Source organism: Malania oleifera, chromosome 2 (genome assembly GCF_029873635.1).
Source record: "Malania oleifera isolate guangnan ecotype guangnan chromosome 2, ASM2987363v1, whole genome shotgun sequence".
NCBI lineage: Eukaryota > Viridiplantae > Streptophyta > Magnoliopsida > Santalales > Ximeniaceae > Malania > Malania oleifera.
Genome location: NC_080418.1, coordinates 75,238,305 through 75,263,025, shown reverse-complemented (window position 1 = coordinate 75,263,025; position 24,721 = coordinate 75,238,305). Strand labels below are relative to the sequence as shown.

At 36.1% G+C, this 24,721-nt stretch overlaps 1 protein-coding gene across 6 annotated transcripts; it reads right to left on the bottom strand.

Annotated features, from left to right (window-relative positions):
- Window positions 1-3,795: 3,795 nt before the first annotated feature.
- Window positions 3,796-24,408, bottom strand: LOC131149615 (probable protein phosphatase 2C 52). Of its 6 annotated transcripts, XM_058100229.1 has the most exons (8): window positions 24,304-24,408; window positions 24,100-24,156; window positions 23,347-23,422; window positions 22,389-22,850; window positions 21,962-22,306; window positions 21,750-21,867; window positions 21,445-21,668; window positions 3,796-4,651 (listed from the first exon to the last, which is right to left on the bottom strand). In XM_058100229.1, the coding sequence occupies exons 4-8, from the start codon at window positions 22,647-22,649 to the stop codon at window positions 4,190-4,192; spliced, it is 1,410 nt and encodes a 469-aa protein (XP_057956212.1). In that variant the 5' UTR covers window positions 22,650-22,850; window positions 23,347-23,422; window positions 24,100-24,156; window positions 24,304-24,408; the 3' UTR covers window positions 3,796-4,189. The 6 variants fall into 6 exon arrangements, with proteins under 6 accessions (XP_057956212.1, XP_057956208.1, XP_057956207.1 ...); XM_058100225.1 differs by lacking the exon at window positions 23,347-23,422 and having other exon boundaries at window positions 22,389-22,900; XM_058100224.1 differs by lacking the exon at window positions 23,347-23,422.
- Window positions 24,409-24,721: the final 313 nt, after the last annotated feature.

Below are 24,721 nucleotides of genomic sequence, written 5' to 3'. Positions count from 1 at the left end.
AAGTAGCTCGGTCGACCGAGGGCATTTTGAACTAAGGGGTCGGTCGACCGGGTAAGGGCGATTTTTGAAATCTCCGAGTTTCGGTCGACCGAGGCCTTTTTGAACTGCATGGCTCGGTCGACCGAGTTGTTGGGAATTCTCCCGAGGCGCTTCGGTCGACCGAGTTGTTGGAGTACAAAAGTGGTCGGTCGACCGGGGGGTCAAATAGTTGACTCCCAGGTGGTTCGGTCGACCGAGGTCAAATGACCTGTAAGGGGTCGGTCGACCGGGCCAATTTGAACTGTTTGACTCGGTCGACCGAAAGTGCACCAAGTGTGCATTTCGGTCCCGAATTGACCCAACTCAATCAATTTTAAGTGCCTAATAAACATATGTGCATATGTGTGTGTCCTAAGGCCACTTGGGGTCCAATTTTGAAGACACCGAAAAAGTTCGGTGTCGGTCGACCTTCGGTCACCCGAAGGTACACTCTAAGGTCTTTCTATGGTTCGGTTTGAGCTTACAAAGTAAATCATTCATGTGATGTGTGTGAGCTTATTACAAACCAGTACCCTAATTACTATTACAGACAGCCTAATTACTATTACAGACAAAATTCACTTAGAGATATTACAATTGGGAATATGAAATTGTCTTCAAGCTTTCACGTGCCCTTGAATGTATGTTAGTATAAACCTGCACATGAACTGGATATTTATTAAATACAATTGAGTTTGTCATTATCAAAACCAGGGTGTGACCTATAAGGTCAACACTAAATATTTGGAAAGAGTGATTGGATTTATTTATACAGGGCTTTAGTTCAGTAAGCATAAATTATAATTCATAATCACAGGGCTTATATAAACAAATAAACTATCTCAAGATCTTATATTACCAAATTGCTGAATACTTTATATCTTGATTTGGTTGTTTGTTGTTTAACTTGTACTTGGCAAATAAATTGATTGTTTGCTTTGAAGATTATGTTTAATTTATTGGATAAAAGAACTAAGTTCTTGATTGATTAAGGAATTAAAAAATAAGTCAAGAATTGGTTAAAATAAATAAAAGAAGTTTAAGGTATTTTAAAAGGAATTAAAAGAAACTTCTAGAATCCAATTCACCCCCCCTCTTGGGAAGCTATTTCTAATTTCATATCTGATGAGCATCGCTCATAAGGCTTTGAAGATCTACCCATTTGATGAGCATAGTTTATGAAGCAACAAAGGAGTGAGCACGACTAACCCACAGTGACCCATCTGATGAGCACCGCTTATGAGGCAACAAAGGAGTGAGCACGACCCACCCATAATGACACATTTGATGAACATAGCTCATGAGACACAAAGGAGTGAGCACAATTCACCCATAGTGGCCCATCTAATGAGTACAACTCATAAGGCCCTGAAAACTTACCCACTTGATGAGCACGGCTCATGAGGCATAGAGGAGTGAGCATGACTCACCTGTTTTAGTCAATCTGATGAGAAAAGCTCGTGAGATCTCGTCGACCTACCCACTTGATGAGCACGACTCATGAGACATATAGGAGTGAGTACAACTCACTTGAATGGCCCATTTGGACCGCAGGGTAGTTTCAAACCAGCATGGCTTAGGCAAGAAGCCTTATAGCTGGCTCTCTAAGTCACTCGGGGACCGGTTCGAATTATTACTCTCAAATAAGAGAAATTTATTTCAAATATTTGAGAGTATGGGGAGAGGGGGGGAACTGATACACCCAAAATTAGTACACTCAAAATTGACTGGTATGCCCATAGGGGAGGATAGTTGTAAGGCCAATATTAGACAACATTTGGTGTCTCGCATAATTGCCTTCAGGTTATCCATAACCTCCGATGCAATTACAAGAGCTACTATTGATGTCCTGCAAAACTGCCTTGAGTCACCCATAACCCCTCTAAGCATAATGGCGAGACACCCATAACCCCCCTTAAGCATAATGACACACTCATAAATGCCAAGTTGAAGGGGAATCGACCTTCATCACTATAAAAAGGGATCTCAGGAGGAAGTAAACATCTTATTATCACTCACTCTTCATTTACTATTGCAATCTAAACCTTTCATTTCCTAATCATTAGAGTGATCCTTAGAGTATACCCCGGGTCCTTCAAGTCATTATTATTTAATATTCTTTAGGTGATCACGGTCGAAGGACGATTTAAAAAAAAAGTCGCACGATTCTTGAAAGCAACAACTTCTAAATACTAGTAAATGAGAGAGAGAGAGAGAGAGAGAGAGAGAGAGAGAGATCACAGCATGCATTGAGAATTCTTTTATCTTCTTGCTGAGCATCTGTAGTTCAACAGTCAAATGAAGTGCTCAGGCCAACTTTCTGGTGGTGAATTGAAGTATTAAGCAGAAATTGAATAACCCCACTTTACTTGTTTTCTCTTTCTTTTGATACATGCGATAGTGTAAAATGTTGGGCACCCAAACAACCCCTATGTCCTTTTCTTTCCAGTTTCTAGGTCATATAATTGAGCAACTCTTATCAATGCTCAGCTCAGCAACAAATAGCGACCCACTGTGGGAACAGCTGCGCCTTTTTTGCCCCTATTTTTTTAAGGGCCATTTATGAAAATATTAGAAATATAAAATTTTTAAAAGCTAATTTACGTGTTCAGTTCTAAAAAATAAAAATAAAAACAAACTAATTTTATAAAACCATTAACATTTAATTTAAATTTTTTATCTCATTAAAATAAATATTAAAAATTAATAGCATATGAATCTAATGAACAATATATTTTGTAATTTTTTTTTTTCCTCAAATTCTTATTTCAAACAGATTCTAGAAGTTTTTTTTTCCTCATTAAAAGTCAGCTGAACTTTTATTACTTAATACAAATTGTAAACAAAATTTTCCTTTTTTCCTTTCCTTAAAAACCAAATACTGGGAAACTCAAAAATACCAGATTCCCCCCCTTAGAATTTTAACCTCAAAACATCCAACTGCGATTATGCGCCAAGCCCCAGAATTTCCAACCCAAGAGTAAACAAAGATTTTTCCAAGAAGGGTGGGGGAACTACTTTTTTTTTTACAAGGATAAGCCGTCCCTCCCAAAATCCCTAAAAGTTTTGAAACCAAAACCTTTTAGTTTTTTTTTAATTTAATATAAGTTTATAATTTTTCAAAATAAACACATATGGGAACTAACGACTTTTCCCCAGAACAAGTAACGCCCAATTAAAATACCCCCAAAGTGTGGGTTTGTCCATGTGTGTAATTTAACGGGTTTTTTGGGGTCAAGAAGAAGTTTACCCTCCCTCAACGAGGGTCCAGGTTATTTCCCCCAAACCCCTCCCCCCGAATTTATTGTTTTTTCCACCTCTTGAAATTTCCCCTGAATTTTACCTCCTCCTATGAAATTTGTGGGGGATCGCCCTTGCAAAAAGAGCGCGGAATGTCGTTCACGTTGAAACCAATAATACGGAAAACACTGAAAATTTCCAAAGTGGCATAAATTCCCCAAAAAAATCCGCATTAAAATTCAATTACAAAAAATTAATGGCACTCCCAAATGTCCAACCTTTAACCAGTAAGCCCCTGGGGGTGGTACTCGTCCCCCCCCCACAAATTTATTATCCAACATATTGGGAAATAAACAAGGCACTGTTTTTTTTTTTTTTTTCTTATTTTTAAACCAGGTTTTGCCCTGAATAAATGTAACCAAAAATTGGCCCTTCCCCCTACGGCCGTTTTTTGAAAATGAGGAACTAATGAATAAAGCCCCCCCCAAACACCATTTATTTTTGTTAAAAAACCCTGTTGTTTTTAAAAAAAAGAGAGAGAAAGAAGAGCTTAGTTGGGGGGCTCCAAACTTTCAAAAACAAAATGGCCAAACCCACCCCTGAAAGATCCCCTCCTTATTTCTTTCCTTGGGATTGTTTTTTACAGGGGCTTTAAAAGCCCCAAAGATTTAACACACCACAAAAGCCCCCTCACATTTGCAGTTTTCCTCAGCAAAATCAACAATTCAAAAGGAGCTCAAGTTGGTTGTGACCTTTTCCTCCCCAGAAAAAAAAATCCCTTGGAATTTTTTTTTTGTAACAAAGTGGGTAGTTCCACATTCGTGTACAACCTCCAAACCTGAACCATTTCCCCCTGGTCTTTCCAAAAGCTCCCTACAATTTTTTTTCCCTTTCCATTACCTTCCCCCCATCATTTTAGCAATTTTTTTTTCTATGTGGTTTTCAGTTTTTCTTCCGAATGATCCCTCCACGTGGAAAAGTTTGCCTCCCCTGCAGAAAAGATGGTTTCGGAGTTTTTTTTCCTTGAAAACCAATCATCTTGGAATTCCATTGCCGGTAAACAAGAATGAATTTTTTGCCCTCTTGGAGGGGTTTTTTTTTTTTCGGAAATGAGTAACAATGGCCCTCCTTCCAATAATCGGAACTCCCGAGTTCCCCCCCCCCCATTGTTTTTTTCCCATCCAAAAACCAAGCAAGAACCCCCCACCTTGCACAGTCGTCCAATCTTTTTTGAAGTTTGGGGTAATTTCAAGTTTCCTTTTCGAAAAGCAGCCCAAATTTTTTTCCTTAACGGAAAATCTTTTGCAGCCGATTGCAACCCCTGGAATTTGGCCTGAGGATTACTATCCTCAAACCCCTTTTCTTCATTGGCCTCAATACATCCCCCAAAAACCTGCAAAAAGTTAACTGGGTTTTTTTAGGAATTTCTATGGAAGAAGAAAACTTTAATACTTTCCTAAACAGTCTAATTTTTCTCCCATCTGAAAGGAAGGTCCCAAATTTTTTTCTTTTGAAACACAGCCCCTGAAAACCATAGCTTAACAATAATGTAAAATCAAAAGAAATTCCCAAGTAAATTTTTCCCTCAAAAAATTAAGGGCAGTTTTCCCCCCAACACTTTTCCCATCTCTCCAATTAATGTTTTTTTAAAAAATTTTTTTTTTCTTCATAATAAAAAATTATTTTAGTAAACCCTACAAATATAGACTTAAATTTAATTTTTTTTTTAATTCATTAGGGAATTAATTCCCCCTAACTTTTTCCCCCCCCCAAGTGTTTTAAGCAGCGGATTTCAATATAACAGAATCCATATAGGAATACACTTTATACAAATCTTATCCTAATATAAAGAATTTTTCAAAACCTTTTTTTCCCCCATTCATAAGATTGTTTATTTCCTGCCTGTTTTGGGTTTTCAAAACCCTAGCCACATTCTTCTTCAAAATTTTAAAAAAACACCCTCTTCAAATGAATTAAATTTCCGAGGTTTTTTTTTTTTTTATTTTTGAAAAAAAGGAATAAAAAAAAAAGAAAAGTATAGAAATGAACACTCTAAACTCCCTCCTCTCATTCTCCCCTCTAATCTATTCCCTTTCTTCCCCTCCCTCTCACACAAACACAGCACAAAAACTTCAAACTCACAACCTCACCACTCACAAACAACCCCAACAGAGTTAAAAAAACAACCAAATAGGCCATTTTTTTTCCACTTCCCCTCTTCCCCTGTAAAGGCCCTCCATCCAAGGAACGGTAAGGTAACAAACAAAACCTGGCCCACCCTCAAACTCAAGGAGAACTTGGAAAGTCAATAGTCCCCAGCAAAAGGTTCCTTGGTAAAGTAATTCCCCCATGCCCTCCCCCCTCATTAACATATAGGGGCCCCCCCTATTTTGGGTCCCCCCCGTGGGAGAAAACTTGTTTTTTTTTTTTTTTTATTTTTTATTTTTTAAATTTTCCGTATTTCTACAAATAATTAACAAACTTGGCCCCACCTTGTCTTCTACTTACCAGATTTATACAGGAAAACTAGTAAATAGCAAAAAGATGTTTTCCAACTTCCCTACACAAATTTAGAAACGAAAAATAAAGTAACAGTTTTTTTCTGTTTAAAATTTTATTATAGAAAAAACCTTGGAAAATGGGAAAACATCAATGGTTTTAGTTAAAAACCAAAACAAAACCTGCCACTCCCCTACTCAGGAAAACTTTGGGAGTCATCCCTCAAAAATTCCTTTGTAAAGTTTAACTCCCCCATGCTCCTTTCAAATAAAAACATATAGGGCCCCATTTTTTGGTTCGTGGGGAGAAACAACAGTTTTTTTTTTTATATTTTTTAATTGTTTTCCCCCCCAGAATTTTCCACACAATAATTACAAAAAATCCCCACATTGACTTCCCTTTACTTTACCCAGATTTTTACATACAGGAAAAAACCCTAAGTTAATAGTAAAAAAAGGCATGTTTTTTCCCCAACTTCCCCTACACAAAATTTTTAAGAAGCGAAAAAATTAAAAGTTGGACCCAGTTCTGGAAAAATATAAATAAAACCTGGAAATGGAAAAATAAAAACTGTTTGTTTTTTCCACAAAAAATCAACAGAGCCTTACATTCTAAAAATCCATTGTGCCAGTCCCAAAAGAAATTGGATTAGAAATCCAATTTTTTTTTTGAAATCAACTGTCAAGAAAAAATGAGTCCCTTTGGAAACCAGTAAATGACCTACTTCCGCTATTTTTGTCCATGAAGACATCAAGCACCTTTTTTTCCAACTTCACTAAGGGTTGACCTAAGGGCTTCTTAAAGAGGAACCGCAAACCAATCTTAATCAAAAATGGTAGAATGGGCCCCTGCGCACAGCCAAACATTTTGAGTTTTTTTTAAATGGCCTTCCCAAAAAAAAAAAAAAGGCTGTATTTCCCCAGCGTTTGCTTAGGGTTGTAAAAGGTGAACTCCAATATAAGATATTCTACTTTTTTCCCCCCGTTTTCTTTTTCCCATTAACAGATTTTGTAATTACTAGCCCGGTGCCACAATTTTTTTTTTATTTAACCTTTTTGTCCCCCCTTCAATCGGTTTTTTTTTTGCTGGTAAGATTAAAATTAATTTGCCAAATACTCTTGTCTTTTGTAGAGTTGGGGGTTTTTTTTCTTGGAAGGAAAGGGGAAAGCCCGTTTGTTGGTCACCCAAGTAACTTTAAAAAAGGGAAACCCACACATTTCTTTTTCCCCCTGAGGAAAGCCCTTCAAGGTAAAGGGATGGCAAGTTGAAAAAAATTTCCAAATTTGCTTTGGGAATTCCCTAGTTTAGATGGATTCCAGGCCCCCCTAGGAAAGGGAAATTTTTTAAGAGAGTGTGGTAAAATGTTGTTGCGTGTTTTGGCTAGCCAAATGGGGGTGGTCAAGTGTCCCCCCATGACCCAATAGAAGTGAAGCCCCTTTGGGTATTTTTAAATCGTAGCAGACAATGTGTGGCACGAGTGTTTTTGTCCCCATCCCTCCCATAAGAAAGAATAATGACCACAAATGTTTAAGCTTCAACAAATGGGCCAGAATTTTTTGTTTTTTTGGGTCCAAATAAGGTTTTGGCCAACACAATATGGCCGCCCCTAAGTTTGAGTATTGAAGAATATGAAAGGGGACACATGTTTTTTTTTTTTTTTAAAACAAATGGCATGAAGAAGGATTGAGCAGCCTTTAAGAAAAAAAAAATTAGGGCCTTTGAGACTCCCCTTACCACAATCCCCCCTTTGTTTTCAGCCTGGGTTAAAAGTCCAAAACTCTTGGCAGGGGAACCAGGATTCCCCGCAACTGAAATTTGAAAATAGAGAACTAATCTATAAGTTGGGTTTCCCCCTCCACCATCTTCACATGCCAATGCCGCTGCCGGTTCCCCAACCCTTCATAAAGGGGTACAAAAACATAAAATATTAGCATCAATTCAAAACCATTGGCAATGCATGCAAAGTTTTTCCACTATTGGAAGAAATTTCATAATGGAGGGCCAAAAAAGATAATTTCAAGCAAATTTGCCATTTTAGTCCCCCTGCATTGGAAATCCCCCCCTCCTTTTAAAAGCACCAAATTAAATTTCCCCCATGTTTTTACCAAAGTTCCCCCCATGGGCTTTTCAATTTAGGTGGTAGTTGGTGAAAAAAAAGAGATATTTAAGATTTTAATTGTGCCTTTTGAAAAATTTTAAATAACCTTCCCTTATTTATGAAGGGATAATTGCCCAAGATTTTTTGGAAAATTTGCAAAAAGCAAAAAAAAAAAAAAAAAAGCAAGAAGCAAACAACAACCTTTCCCTAAAACATCCGCAAAAACACACACACACCTTTCAAAGCCCCAACCAGAACCTCTTCCGAAAGCCGGAAAAATAGAGTAGCGAGACAAGAAAACTAATAGTGACGACCCTCTTCAAATCGTTTAACTCCACCTCTATCAAAAAATGGCCCCTCCCATAACTCCCCTTTTTTTTGGTTTTGGGTTCCATTCTTAAAATAAATCGAAATGTAAATTTGTTTCTATAGAAAGACAAACAATCCTGGCATGGTAAAATTGGATCCCCATGGGAAGGAAATACTGTGGGGGGAATCCCCCCCCTGGTTCAAGGCTTGCCAAACTAATTACCAAGCTTGTTTTGGTGGGGGTGGTATTAATCCCGACCCACTAATTTGTGTCCAGTTTTTTCCAGTAAAATGACCCCCTTCCCCCCCCCCAAACGTCTTTCTAAGTCCCCCCCTAGTCCCTGGGTGGTTTTTGTTTCAAAACTCCTAATTGCCATCACCCACTAATTAAATTTTTCTCAACACAGAAACCAACAAATTTAAAAATAAAAATAGTTTCCCCCCAGTTTCAATGAATGAAAGAAAAGTGGGGGTTTTTTCCCTACTTTGAACCAATGGAATGCCCAAAGTTCAAAAATCCAAAATAAAAAGTAAACCATTGAACCTTTTAAAAATATCCTTAGGAAACCACAAACAAGAAAAAAAAAGAATAAAAAGGAAATAAAGCTTTTCATACCCATCCCCCCAAAATTTTTGGAGGAGTAAAAAAAAAAATTGTCCCAACAGAAAAAGAATAGTCCCCCCCAACTAAAATCCTAATTAATAAAATGGTTTGGCGACCGAGGCAGAAACCTGGCCCCAGGGTCCTGAGCAGTTTTTTTTAAACAGCGGAAACAACAAAACAACAATAAGTTCCACAAAGAATCAACCATAAATCTTTCCCCAGAGTCAAAAAGAATTTTGGTTTGAACATTGGAGTGTTTTTATAACCCAAGGGGGCAGTTCACCATGAAAACCCTTTGATTTTTTAACTCCACAATGTTCTCATTGGTTTAAAATGTTTCCCCCCCTCCAAATTTGACCTTCTTTTATGTCCCCCCCCCCCCCCATGTAAACCGAATATATGCTTGTGTTAGTTTTTTCCAATTCAACATGGAAACTTGAGCCCAATGGCAACCAAAGACTACCCCAATTACAAGGGAGAAACCAAAGTTCCGACACTATTTTTTGGCAGAACATGAGGGAATTGGTCCAGTAAAATATTGCCAAAGAAAAAATCCCCAGGGGTGCTTTATCTGGAAATTTTTCCCTAAGACAAAATTGATAATATTTTTTTTAAGTTTTCCAGCTACCAGAAATTTATAAACATTAAAGTAAATCAAACTTTTTAATAATTTTTTTTAAATATGCCCCAATGTAAATGCAAAACCTTTTTTTTCTCAACACTTTTTTTTTTTTCCTGGGAAAAAAGGGGCTGCTTTCGTTTTATGACCTTTTTTATCTATGAAAGACAGAATAACCAAACTCTTGATGGAAATGTCCCCCGACGATCCTCAAGCATTAGCCAAAATTTTCTCAAACTATAAAACTTTTTACAAAGTCCCCCCCTTTGAGTTTAAAAAATTTTTTTTTTTGCTAATCCCTTACCCTCCTCCCCCCCTCCCCCCAGGGGGAAAAAGGAACTCCCCACAAAAACAAAAAACCTCAAGAATTTTTTTTTTTTACCGTAAACCCTTAAATAAAGTTTTTTTTTTCTTTTTCCCTACAAAAATATAAGTTAATTTTAAATTACATTAGCAATTTTCCATATTTTTTTTTCCAACCCCAAAAGTTTTTAAAAAATGAGCAAATTCAAGGAGGGCTTTTGCCCTTGAGATGAGGGGGGGGGTGGGTGGGCCTAAACATGCCCCCAGGCCCCAGAAAACAGTCCCCCCCCCCCCCCCCCCCCTAAAAAAAAACCCGAACTTTCCCCCCTTTTCCCAATGAGGTAAAATAAAATGGCCATATCAACAAAATTAAAACATTTTTATGTATTTTTAAATATTGCCAATGACTTGCCCTTTTTGTTTGTTTTTTAGGTTTTAAGATTTTAAAATGCCCATTTCAAAGGTTTTTTCGTTGGAACTTAAGTTTTTGGGATTTTCGGTCACAAAACCTAGGGGCAAAAGCAAAATTAAACCGATTGCCAAATATATGAATAAGGATCCAGGAGTGGTCTTTTTTCAATCTTGAAGTTGGGGACTCTCCCAAAGCTCTTGAAAACCTAAAACCTTTTTTTCCCAAAAGCCAAATTGGAAAACTGCAACTGGGGAATTTGGCTTTTTGGGAATCCCAATGAACAGAACTCCGGGCTTTTTTTTTTGGTAAATGTTTCATGAATCATTTCTTAAATCCAATAGTTTTTTTTTTTTTTTTTTACTCGTTACTCAAATTGAAATTTAAATGCCCGTATGGCCTTTAGAATGTAACCCCCAAAGAAAAAACATTCCCCACAGATTTTCAACAATTCAATTTAAATAGTTGTCCCAAATTTTTAATTTTTTTCCTAAATTTTTTTTTTTCCCCTTTTACATTTTTTCTTTAGCATGCCAAACATGTAGTTTACTGTAGAGATTTTTGTACGTAAAAAAATAAATTGTTCCCCCTCAAAGGGGCCCATGGCCCCTTTAATGCCCTTGAGGCTTATTGACTTTGCCTCCATTATTAGGGGTTTTAACAAAAAAGCCCCTTCCCATTTATTCCTCCCCTTAACAAAACATTGCCCTCCCAGCCATAGCCTAAACCATCCAAACTATTGGAGGCCCCAAGGAGGGAAATTGAACCCATACTGAGACCTTTTTACCCTCCCATTCCTTTCATTGATTGCCTCAAAACCAACATAAAGACCAAAGGCAAAATAAATTCACAAAATATCACCCAAACCCTTGAAGCATTTAAAAATCCACAAACAAACAAAATTTTTTGCCTCTTAATGAAAAAAAAGTTTTTTTTTATGGGAAAAAAAAAAAAAAAAACCCTTCAAGTTTTCAACCCTTGTTTCCCCCCTTAAGTTTTTTTTGGGTCCTGATAAATGGGTATTTTTTTTCAAAAAAAAATTCCAAAATTCCTTAACTTGGCTATCTTTTTTTATCCCATAAATTAAAAATACTTTCAATAATCTGGTCAGGATATTTTTGGGAAAAATTCCGCCAATTATGAAAATGTTTTAAAAATTAAGATTCAAATAAATGAATGCCAGTCCCCCCCCCGATGAGAACTTTTGAAAAAAATAATCGTAAAAGTAACATTTTTTTTTTTTTTTTAAACTTCGACAATCCTTTTTTTTTTTTTTCCCATTCTTTAATCTTCTTAGAAAATTTTCCCATCTTTTTATTTTATTTTTTCCTTCGTTTTATCAATACTGTGGGGGTTTTTTTGTCAACTATTAAAAGTTTTTTTTTTTTCCAACATAATTACCCTAAAGGGGCAAACTAATTTTTCCCCTAACAAAATACAACCTTCCAAGGAACAGGCCAAACGGGTTTTCTTTTTTTTTTTAAAGTTTTTTGCTTTTAGAGCAAACATCCATTTGTTTTTTTAAAAGTTTTTTTTGAGACACAAAAAGAGGTCCAGATGTCTCCCCAAAATAAAAATAACTAATAAATAATACTTTTTTTTCCCCACTTTCCCCCTATAGGGGATGTTTTTTTTTGGGTTGCAAAAGGTTCAAGGCCCCCCTGGCGTACGATAGAACCCATTGTTGGTCCCAACCCCCCTTTCCCGGAGCCCACAATAAAACGGAAAGCAAAAATTTTGTTGCAAACCGGGCCTGCCCTTTTTTTTTTTTTTTTTTTTTTTTTTTTTTTTTTTTTCTATAGGGATTTTTTGGTTTTTTTTCCCTCCCCCCAGAAAAAATCATTTAAAAAAAATTGGCCTTTAAATGAATATAATAATGGGGAAAATAATAAAAACTTTGAAAAAATACGAAAAAAGGGAAAGTTGGGATCAACCCACCCCTACACACAAACCAAAAGCCAAAAAACAACCCTGCAGAAACATTAAAATCCAAAAAACCCGGGTTTGGAAATGTGGAGTTCCCCCTAGCGTGGAAAATCAAAAATGGCGATACTTAAAACCATAATAGCCCCCCAATTTGTCCCCCTGGTCCAAATGAATTTCCTTTCCTTTTCATATTGTTGTTTTTGGGTTTTTTTCCCCCTCCCTAATTGGAGGAATGGGGGCCAGCATTTTTTTGTTTTTATTGGGTCCCCCACTTAAGAATTTGTCTTTGGGTCCAAATGCCCCCCCTTCAGTAAGAAATCCATGCCTAAAAGTTCCCGACAGAAGAAGAATGTTTTTATGGTTTTGTTTTTTTTGAAATTCACCCACTTCGCTGTTTTTTTTTTTTTTTTTTTTTTATCGAATGAAATTTTCATTAGTAATCAATTTGTGGGCTTTTGGGATGGAAGATGATTGAATTCATCTTTTGGAGAAATTTAAGGTAGCCCTAAAGAAAAATTATGGCTTAAAGAGTTTCCCACAAAAATTTTTTTTTCCAATGCCTTATGGTGAAGAGTTCATAAAGGGAGAAAACAGTGATAAAAAGAAGAGAAGGAAAACAAGATGAAAGTCCCCCCAGTGTTTTAGAAAAAGGTGTCCTGCATTAGTTCAGATTGCTATTTAACGATTTCAAAAAATGGTTGATTTTTTTTGGGGTGGATATTACCACCATTTTGTGACCTTGGTTCCCCCTTTTCTTTCCATCCCCTGAATTGGTTTTTTTTTGATAGTCCCCCCCTTCGAAGGTCCCATTTTGGCATTTGGTTTTTCAAAAAATCGCGTCAAGACAGCACCTCCCTGTTTTTTTTGGTTGGGGGAGACCTCTCCATTTTCCCCTTGAATTTGGAATTCCCACCTTTTTTTTTTTGGGGTTAATGATTTCATTGAATACTTTTTGGTAACAAAATGAAAAATTTTCCTTTGTTTTTCCTTAAGATGATTTTATTATGTTAAATACCTCTCTGTTTTTTTTTAACTAAGAAGGAACCTAAGTTTGACCCTAACTTAAACCTTCCCATTTTTTAAAAATATAGTGTTATATGGAAGTGGGAAACCTTCCATCCCCCGTTGGTTTTTTTTTTTACCATTTCACACTGACGGGTTTTTTTTTTTCCCAACGTAAATTTTGGTGTTGTTTTCCCCCCCTTTCCCCCTTTCCCCCGTGGTTTGTTGTTTGGTTTTCCAATTTGTAAAAAATCCCCTGTTTTTTTTTTGGGCCTGCTGATTATTTTTCAGATTATATGGTAATTAAATTTATTCCTACTTAAAGTGTTTAAAATGGAACTAGGGGAAAAGGTTTTGTTTTGTTTGGGTCCTTGAAATTTGTGTGGGCTTTTTTGACCCATCCACCGTCCATCAAAATCTCCCCTTCCCTTTCCCCCCAAACAATAATTGCTTGCTTCTTTTCCCAAACTCCCATATTTTAGTTACATAAATACACTTTTTTTTTTTGGTGTTTTTTTTTTTCAGAAAAGGTAAACCCATACTTAAATGTATAATGTTACAAAAATCAAAATTAAAAATCCAGGAATGAAAGGTTTTTGGCCCCAAAAAGTTTGGTTTTTTTTTTTTTTTTATTGAAAAAGTACGCCGTCCCCCCCTCCAGGGGCTGTTTTTTTTTTAGGGAAAATAAACCCAAGAAACACCCCTCAAAGTTATATATTAAAATACCATGTTTTTTGTTTCCAACAACAATCACATTAATCCCAATACCATATCAATCTTTAATTAAAAATTTATTTAAAAAAGTTTCCTTTGAAAACCCTTGCCCACCCTTTTACTTCCACCCTAAAAAACACAAGGTTTTTTCTGTTTTTTTTTTTTTTTTTTTTCTTCCCTTTGAAGGTTCCCCCAGCCCTGCACAATCAACACTATTTTTATTTTGGCTAAAAATTTTAACTATTGGGCCCGCGTGCGTTGAAACAATAAAAAAAAAATAAATGCAGACCCTGCAAAGCAAATTTCAAACTCTATTAATTTTTGGTTCCACCCCCCCCTTGCTTATTTTACTTTTTTTTAACTTGAACCCAATAATCTTTCAACTTCATACAATAATTTAAAAATAAGTCCCCCCTAAAATCATAAAAATTAAGTGGGTGGGGGCAAATAACCCCACAAAAATTTCCCTGTCCCAAAATTCCCAGAAAGTGGCATGGAAAAATAAAAACTACAAAGTTTTTTTTAAAATTGAGCAGACATAATTTTATAATTCCCCCTATCATGGTTACCTTGTTGCCTTTTTTTTTTTCTGATGGGCCAAAAAAAAATGTTCCCTAGTGACTTTCCCCTCCATTTAAATTAATGTTAACTAATTAAAAGTATTATCATTAACACTTTTAATTTTTTTTTTTTTTGGTTGTTTTTTTTTTTGTTTTGGCAAGAAATAGTTAGAATCAAAAAACCAACAAGCTCAACTAAAAAAACCTAAATCGTGAACGTCCCAACAGTTTGTTTTTTCTTTCTTTATAATCAGTAAAAAAAAGATTTAAATGGTTTATGAACCAGGTAAGTTTGGTTGAAAGCACTGCCTACACAAATTTAGAAGCGAAAAATAAAGTGACAGTTCTGTAATTATATAGAAAACTGAAAATGGAAAATAAAACTGTTTTCCACAAATCAACAGAGCCTTAAATTCTAAATCATTTTGCCAGTCCAAAGAATTTGATAGAAATCAATTTTTTGAAATCACTGTCAAGATGAGTCTTGACAGTAATGACCTACTCGACTATTCCATGAGACATCAAGCAACTTTTCACTTCACTATGGTTGACTAGGCTTCTTAAAGAGGAACCGCAAACCAATCTTAATCAAAAAGGGGTAGAATGGGCCTGCTGCACAGCACAATTTGAGTTTTAGGCTTCAAAAAAAAAAAAAGGCTATGTCAGCTTTGCTAGGGTTGTAGGGGACTCATTAAGATACTTCTTTTCTTTTCAATACAGATTTGGAAATTACTATGCGTGCACATTTTTTTACTTTGTCTTCATGTTTGCTGTAGATTAATTAATTTGCATACTCTGTTCTTTGTAGAGTGGTTCTTGGAAGGAGGGGAAGCCTGTGTTGTACCCAAGTACTTAAAAAAGGAAACCCACACATTTCTGAGGAAGCTCAAGGGTAAGGGATGGCAAGTGAAAAAATTCAAATGGCTTGGGATCCCTAAGGTAGATGGATTCCAGGCCTAGGAAGGATTTTTTAGAGAGTGTGTATGTGTGCGTGTTGGCTAGCAAATGTGTCAAGTGTCATGACCCAATAAGAGTGAGCTTGGGATATTTATCGGGAAGAGACATGTGCACGAGTTGTCATCCTCTAAGAAGAGAGGACACCATGTTAAAGCTCAACAAATGGGCAGATTTGTTGGTCCAATAAGGTTGCCACATATGGCTAGTTGAGATGAGAAAGATGAAGGGGACACATGTTTAAAACAATGCATGACAGAAGATTGAGCAGCTTAAGAAAAAAATTAAGGGGGCTGAGACTCCTTAACAAAACTCTGGTTTCAGCCTGTAAAGTCAAAACTCTGCAGGGACATCCCAGGACTGAAATTGAAATAGAGACTATCTATCTGTTCCCTCAACCAATCTCATGCGCATGCGCTGCAGGTCCAACCTCATACAAGGGTACAAACATAAGATAATTAGCAATCAATTCACAATTGCATGCATGCAAGTTCACTATTGGAGAATTTCATAATTGAGGGCAAAAACGATAATTTCAAGCAATTGCATTTAGTCCCCTGCATTGAAAGTCCTCCTTTAAGCAACCAAAAGGAATTCCCATGTACCAAAGTCAATGGCTTCATGTAGGTGGTAGTGTGAAAAAAGAGGAGATTTAAGATATTGTTGCTTGAAATTTTAAATAACCTCCCTTATTTATGAGGATAATGCAAGATTTTGGAAAAATTGCAGCAAAAAAAAAAAGAAAAAAAAGGGACAAGAGCACACACCTTCCCTAAACATTCCTGCACACACACACACCTTCAAGCCAACAGACTCTTCCGAAGAGCGGAAAAATAGAGTAGCGAGACAAGAACTAAGAGTGAAGAGCCTCTTCATCTTCAACCTTCTAGAAAAATGGCCTCCCATAACTCTTTTGGTCCATTCTAAATAAAATTGAATGTATTTGTCTAATAAGAAAGACAAACAATCTGCATTGTAATTGGCTCCCCATGGAAGGATACATGTGGGAATCCCTGGTAAAGGCTTGCACTATTACCAGCTGTGTGTATTATCCAGACCACTAATGTGTCAAGTTCCAGTATGACCCTGTCAAACTGTCTATTCTAGTCTAGTCTGTGTTTCAAAACTCTATTGCCATCACCACTAATTATTTCTCAAAACAAAGAACAACAAATTAAAAATAAAAGAGTCAGTTCAATGATGAAAAGAAGTGGTTTCCATTACTTGAACCAATGATGCCCAAGTCAAATCAAAATAAAAAAGAAACATTGAACTTAAAATATCTAGGACCACAAACAAGAAAAGAAGAAAAGGATAAGCTTTACATACCATCCAAATGGAGGAGTATTTCAACAGGAAGAATAAGTCAACTAAATCTTATAGTATGGTTTGGCGACCGAGGCATGAACCTGCCAGGTCTGAGCAGTTTAAACTAGAAAGCGAGAAAAACAAAAACAACATAGTTCACAAAGAATCAACCATATCATTCAGTAGTATAATTGTGACATTGAGTGTTATAACCAAGGGGCAGTCACATGACTTGATTTTAACTCATGTCCTATGATTAAATGTCCTCCAATTTGACTTCTTTTATGTCCATGTAACGATATATGCTTGTGTTAGATTCAACAATGGAACTTGAGCCAATGCAACAAAGACTACCCAATTACAAAGGAGACCAAAGTCGACACTATTTGCAGAACATGAGGATGTGTCAGTATAATTGTCAAAGAAAATCCAGGGTGCTTATCTGGAATTTTCCTAAGACAAATGAATATATTTTAAGTTCTACCAGAAATTTATAACATGAAAGAATCACGTTTATAATTTATATGCCATGTATGCAACACTTTCTGAAAAAGGATGCTTTCTTTATGACTTTTATCTATGAGACATAATAGCAGACTCTTGATGAAATTCACGACGATCATCAAAGCATTAGCAAAATTTTCTCAAAACTATAAAACTTTACAGTCTTGAGTTAAAATTTGCTAATAGCTACTCCCTCCCCAGTGGAAAAAAGGAACTCACAAAAACAAAACTCAGAATTTTCATTACCTAACATTAATAAGTTTTCTAAAAAATATAAGTTAATTTAATTACATAGCATTTCCATAATTTTTCCAACCCAAAGTTTTAAAATGAGCAATCAAGGCTTGCCTTGAGATGAGGTGTGGCTAAAATGCCCCAGGCACAGTCTAAAAAACCGAATTCCCAAGAGGTAAATGCATAGTACATTAACATTTATGTATTTATGCAAATGATCTGCCTTTTGTGTTTTTAGGTTGAGATTTATGCATTTCAGGTTCGTGAACTTAAGTTGGATTCGGTCAGCAAACTAGGGCAGCAAAATTAAACAGATGCATATATGAGAGGATTCAGGAGTGCTTCAATCTGAGTGACTCTCCAAAGCTCTTGAACCTAAACCTTTCCAAAGCAATTGACTGAACTGGGAATTGCTTGGATCATGAACAGAACTCGGGCTTTGTAATGTCATGATCATTTCTTAGCATAGTTTACTCAAATGAATTTAAATGCGTATGCTTAGAATGACCAAGAAACATTCCACAGATCACATTCATATTTATAGGTTCAAATTTTAATTTTCCTAATTTTCTTTTATTTCTTCAGCATGCATGTAGTTTACTTATATATTTGTACGTAAAAAATAAATTTCTCAAAAGGCCAATGCCTTAATGCCTTGAGGCTTATGACTTGCCTCATTAGTAGGGTTAAAATGCCTTCCATTATTCCTCCCCTTACAAAACATTGCTCCAGCCATAGCAAACCATCAAACTATTGAGCCAAGTGAGGGAAATGACATACCTGAAGACCTTTACCCAATTCCATTCTTCATGATGCTCAAACCAAACATAAAGACAAGCATAATCACATATCACCTTGAGCATTAAAAGCACAAACAAAACAAAATTTTTGCTCTTATGAAAATTTATGGGAAAAAAAAAAAAAAAACCTTCAATTCACCTTGTCCTTAGTTGGGTCTGATAATGGGTATTTCAATTCACATTCCCCTAACTTGCCTAGCTATCATAATTAATACTTATATATCTGGTCAGGATTTGGATCCACCATTATGATGTTTAATTAAGATTCATAAATGATTGCAGTCGATGAGAAACTTGATAGCGTAAAGTAATTTTTTAAACTTCGGACATCTTTTTCCATTCTTTAATCTTCTAGATTTTCCATCTTTTATTTTATTTTCTTCTTTTTATAATATGTGGTTGTCAATATTATGATTTTTATCACAATATACCTAAAGGGAAACTAATTTTCAAAAATAACAACTTCCAAGACAGGCACGGGTTGCTTTATTGCTGGGAAGTCAAAAAGGAAGGAAAAAAGAGAAACAAGACAAAACGAAAAGAAAGGAGAATGGGAACAAGGAGAAACGGGGGAAAGAGGAAGGGTAATAAGAGAAAAAAAAGAGAAAAAGGAAAGAAAAGGACGATAAAGCTGGCAAAAGGGAACGGCTAAAGAAAGGAAAAGGGAAAAGAGAAAAGAAAGGAGCGTAGAACAGAACAGAGAGAAGAACGTAGGAAAGGGCCAAATAAGGCGGGATAGAGAGGAACAAAATAGGAAGGATAAAAGAAAAGGACGAAAAAAAAACGAACGAAGCAAAGAGAGAAAAGACAGAGGGTCGCCCAAGAAAAGAAAAAAGGCGTTAGAACGGAAGGGAAAAAAAAAGGGGACCTAAACGGAGAGAAACAAGAGGGAGAAAGGGGAAAGATATAAAGAGGAGAAAAGAAGAAAAAAAGGGAAGAGACCAAGAAGAAAAAAGAGCCCAAAAAAGGGAAAAGAAGAAATGCATTGAGACTTGCTCCCGGATCAAAAGGAACGGGCGAAAGGAAAGAGAAAAAGGCGGTGTCAAAGAACGGGCGGGTAAAAGAAGGAAAAGAAACAAATGACAGAGAGGACAAAGGAAACCTTTTAGCAAACATCATTTTAAAAGTTGAGACACAAAAGAGGGCAGATTCTACCAAATAAATAAATAAATAAATAATACTTCACTTCTATAGGGATTTTGTGCAAGGTAAGGCTGCGTACTATAGACCCATTGTGGTCCACCCCTTTCCCGGAGCCCACATACACGGGAGCATTGTGCACCGGGCTGCTTTTTTTTTTTTTTTTTTTTCTATAGGGATTTTGTTTCCCCAGAAAAATCATTAAAAAAAATTGAGCCTTTAATGAATATATATGGAAATAAGAAATGAATAAGAGGAAAGTGATCAACCCACCATCACACCAAACAACTGCATGTAATCAAACCTAGGTTGGAATGTGGAGTTCTAGCGTGAAATCAAAATGCTATACTAAACCATAAATAGCCAATTGTCTGTCAAATGAATTCTTTCTTCAATATTGTGTTGGGTTTCCCTCCTATGTGGAGGATGGCCAGCATTTGTTATTGGTCCACTTAGATGTCTTGGTCAATGCTCAAGTAGAATCCATGCCTAAGTCGAAGAAGAAGATTTTTTATGGTTTGAATTAACCCACTTCGCTGTTATCGAATGATTCATTAAGTAATCAATTGTGCTTTGATTGGAAGATGATTGATCATCTTTGGAGAAATTAAAGGTAGCAAATTAAAGAGAATTATGGCTAAGAGTCACAAAATTTCATGCATTATGGTGAGAGTCATAAAGGGAGAAAGAAGGGATAAAAAGGAGAGAAGAAAACAAGATGAAAGTCAGGGTTTAGAGGTGTCTGCATAGTCAGATTGATCATTACGATCAGATGGTGATTTGTGATATACCACATGTGTGACTTGTCTTTCTTCAATCTGATTGGTTTGATAGTCTTTCGAAGGTCATTTGCATTGGTTTTCATCGCTCAGACAGCAGCCTCTGTTTTTGGTGAGACCTCTCCATTTTCCTTGAAATTTGATTCCACCTTTTATTGGTAATGATTCATGATACTTTGTATGCCAAGAATTTCTTGTTCTAGATGAATTTAGTTTATGTATACCTCTAGTTTTAACTAGAGAAGACCTAGTGACCTACTGTAACCTACCATTTAATATAGTGGTAGATTGGAAGTGGACTTCCATCCCGTGGTTTTTCCATTCACACTGAAGGGTTTTCCACGTAAATTTGGTGTTCCCGTGGTGATTGTGTGGTTCATTTGTATCTGTTTTGGCTGCTGATTATTTCAGATTATATGGTAATTAATTATTCTACTTAGTGTTAAATGGACTAGGGAAAGGTTTGTCTTGAAATTTTGTGCTTTGACCATCACCTCCATATCTCTCCTTCCCCAACATATTGCTTGCTTCTTTCAACTCATATTTAGTACATGAAGAAACTTTTTGTTCAATGAAAAGGTAGAACCATACTTATGTATAATGTACAAATATTAAATCCTAGGATGAGAGTTGCAAGTTGGTTATTGAAAGGTACGCCGTCTCAAGGGGCTGTTTAGGGAAAATAACCCAAGAAACAACCTCATAAGTAATATATTATGACATGTTTCCAACACAATCACATTAATCACAATAAACATATCAATGCTAATAAAATATAAATTTCTTGAACCCTGCACCTTTACTCACCCTAAAAAACACAAGGTTTTCTGTTTTTTCTTCTTTTGAAGGTCAGCTGCATCAAACAACTATTTTGAGCTAAAAATTACTATTGGCAGCTGCTTGACAAACATAAAAAGAATGCAGACTGCAAAGCATTTCACTCTATTAATTGTCTTGCTTATTTACTTTTTTACTTGAACCCAATATCTCAAATTCATACCATAATTATAGTCTAAAATCATAAAAATTAGTGGGTGGGCATAAGCCCTACAAAAATGTCTGTCAAAATCATGAGTGGCAATGAATAAACTACAAAGTTTAATTTAGACAGACATATTTATAATTCTATTCAATGTTACCTTTGCTGGTTTCTGATTGGCCAAAAAAATTTCCTAGTGACTCTCATTTAATTATGTAACTAATTAAGTATTATCATTACTTTATTTTTTTTTGGTGCTTTTGTTGGCAGATAGTAGAATCAAACACAGCGCACTAAAACTATCTGTACGTCCCAACAGTTCTTCATTTATAATCAGTAAAAGATAATGGTTATGACAGTAATTGTTGAGCATTACTTGCATGAATTTAGTAAATAAAATAAAATGGAAATAAATACCCTTTAGAAGCAGCATTAAAGAACTTACACCATCTGAAGCAAGAACAATGAACTGATCTCTATCGGTAAGTGTGCGGTGAGAGAATTCAGGTATAGAGATGACCCCATACTCTTTCAAACAAAAATCTCCAAAAGCTCGAGCCATAGCTAATCCAGGTGCATCATCAAATGGCAACCAAACTCTAGGCACTTCAGGCTCATCTTGCAATGCAAAAACCCTACCTTTACAGCGTTTAATCCTTTCAGCTTCCCCTATGGATGTTAACCACTGATCAGCAGAGTTGGGTCATATAAAAAGCAGAAGGCATAAATTTTATGATTAATGATGCATACTTGGCAAATCCGGCTTTAGATCAACAGTTAACTGGGTTGCCATCATAGAATCACTGCTGTCCTTAGATCCCAGGATTGCTCGAGAATCCCCAATATTTCCCATGAAAAGATTTGACCCCTTGCAAACACAAAATGAGCAGAAACAAATAATTAAAAAATAAAAATAAAAACAATGCAAGATTAAAAAGAGTGATTGGTGCCTCCTTATATACCTGTTTCACAATAGTGACAGCAGTGCTACCACTGCAAAAACAATCCAAGTTCGGATGGGACCTCAGCTCTTTGTCCATAGCCTTGTATGATTTTAAAAAAGCTTCTCTCCATAAAGAATCCAATCTATCTTCATTAGAGCCAACATTCTCCACATTTCCACCATCAGATTTCAAATTCTTTTTGAAACAAGTAGTACCTGATCCATTTTGCTTGGATTCACAAGAATGCAAAAATGATAGAAGCTTTAATGGCAGGGCATCCCTCACTTTGCGAGCAACAAGATGGCCGTGAGGACCATGACCATCAAAGACTCCGCAAAATGTAACATCTTCAGACATGAAATCCTACATGGATTTAAAGGTTAATAAAGAATTTTTTCTAAAAACATTACCATATATAATTCTGAACATAAAGAACGTGACTTACTTCCCACACAATCATAGCATCCTGGTTTATGCCCTTCCTTCCCTGCTGAGTGAATATACAAGAAGTTCGGCTCTTTCCATTAGTGAAAATCCGGTTAGGTATGGTAGGCAGATGCTGCAACATATTGACATGGTCGGAGAATGTCTTCTTAGTTCTTTTGCGCCCATGTAATCCAATCCCCAAACAAGCTGGAGCAATTGTCTCCCCATTGCTCCTGCTACTACAGCTACTCCGACTACTAGTGGAGCAACAGGCACCCATTTGCTCAGCTCCAAAAAGAAAACATCCAACTAAAAAATGGGATATGAGGCTCCTCCTTTTGCTAGAAGAGATCTTGTACAAGCTTCCTAAATTTGGTCAGATGGTCAACCAAGCAAAAGGCCATAGAAACTCTGAAGATTCTCATGCATCAAACCACAGGAACTTTACACCTCAACATAAAATATATAAGTCTGCTTTATCCTAGTCAAATGCAGATTCATTGAAGGATAGTGAATCAATAATGAAACCAGCTGAATAAAACAAAAAAATGTCAAATATTTAAATGGGTGATTCAAAAGTTCTATAAAGAAAAAATGGCAGCATGTACAGTAACTCAACATTTCAAATAACATGTACATTTAAAAAATTGCATGTGATCAACGAATAAAAAATGAATAGGCATGTCTTGATCATTTGTCCTTCATGTGATGGATGCCAAACTGTGAGTTCTTATGTAGTCTTATCAAATAGAATCTAGAGAAGACAGGAAAACAGATAACCAAACATTGATTTACCTACAAGAACCATCTTCAAAAACTACTGTAAACAAATGTTGAAAAGATAAACGAAAATCCTCTCTCCTCTCTCCTCTCTCTCTCTCCCTCTCTCTCTCTCTCTGCATGCGTGCAAAAACATTTTGAAATTGGATGGAACCAAAGGAGCAATGCGGATGTCCAGATGATTATTATAAATTTACCTTCTGCTCACCCACCCACCCACCATCAGGAGATGAGGCGGTCAAGAACCACTGTCTTAGCATCCCTAGTCTTAGTCTTGCAAAAACACAAAAAAGAGAAATTTAAAATACCAAATTTTTAGCCGAGCCATCAATGACGGGCAACAAAACGTAGACGGAATATGAGAATATCACTCTCATGACAAGAAGCATGTTTATTTGCCCAAATTCCAATTTCTACCCTTCACATAACGGCATGAAAAAGCAGAACGGTAAAGCAGAAAAGGCCGAGTAGGGTCATGATTTCGTTAAACAAAGTATCAAAGAAAAATCGAACAGATCTGGCAAATATTACGTGATTTCTCGGAAAGAGAGAAAAAGTAGAAACAAAGAAACGAGAACTGACCAACCTCCGCATGGTTAGTGAGAAATGCAGCAAAAATAAAAGAAATCCAAGTCTCAAATATTCAAAGCAAAACGAAATGAAACAGAGATTCTAAACTAGTGCTTTCTTTTCGTTTTTCTTCGGTTTTTCCCGGTACCCAAACGGACAGTAAGATACTGAATCAAAGGACCGGCACCATATGTATCTCACATTATTTTATGCACTGAACAATCATGAACTGACTGTATACAGTCATTTTTACTCCAGCCAAAAAGATCATTAAATTATGTGAAAATACTTGGGGAAAACAGATTAATTTAGAAATCAATCTTTCGCTCAACAAAGAAAATAATATTCGAAAAAAAAAAAACGTACAGGCGTAGGATTACCCTGTTCTTGGGCGATTTCGCTGTTGAGGATCAGGAAGTTGAGCTTAGAACCCGCACCTACAGAGAGAGAGAGAGAGAGAGAGAGAGTAAAGGAAGATAATAATTAGAACGGAGGTGGTGCATTAATTGCCAAGGCAGGAGGAGAGAGAGAGAGCGCAATAACTATCAGAGCAAGATGGAAAGTGGAGAGAGAGAGAGAGGTACCAGTAGCTACTTTTGGGGATGAGAAAGAGAGAGAGAGAGGGAACTGTAGAGCAGGATCCAGGAAGAAAGCGAACTACGCTTTAGGACTTTATTTAGACTTCAATCATATTTTTTGGGTAACGGGAGACTTTTTAAAAATGGTTTGAAATTTCTTCTCTTAATGAGATATAGATTGGAACTGTATGATTATATCTCAACTGGTCAAACTGTTTTTTTCCTTTTTCCAAATTTTAATTTTGATTAAAACGCCTTAGTACTCTTTTCTCTTTTATGAACTGAAATCATTTTCATATTCATTTTTTTGGTGAAGGCTTGAAATCTCAAAGGTTTACTATATATTTTTATAAATGTGTTTATTTGTATTATTAATTTTCTATTTCTATTGTTGATTTTATATTATTTGTAAAAAAATTAAAAC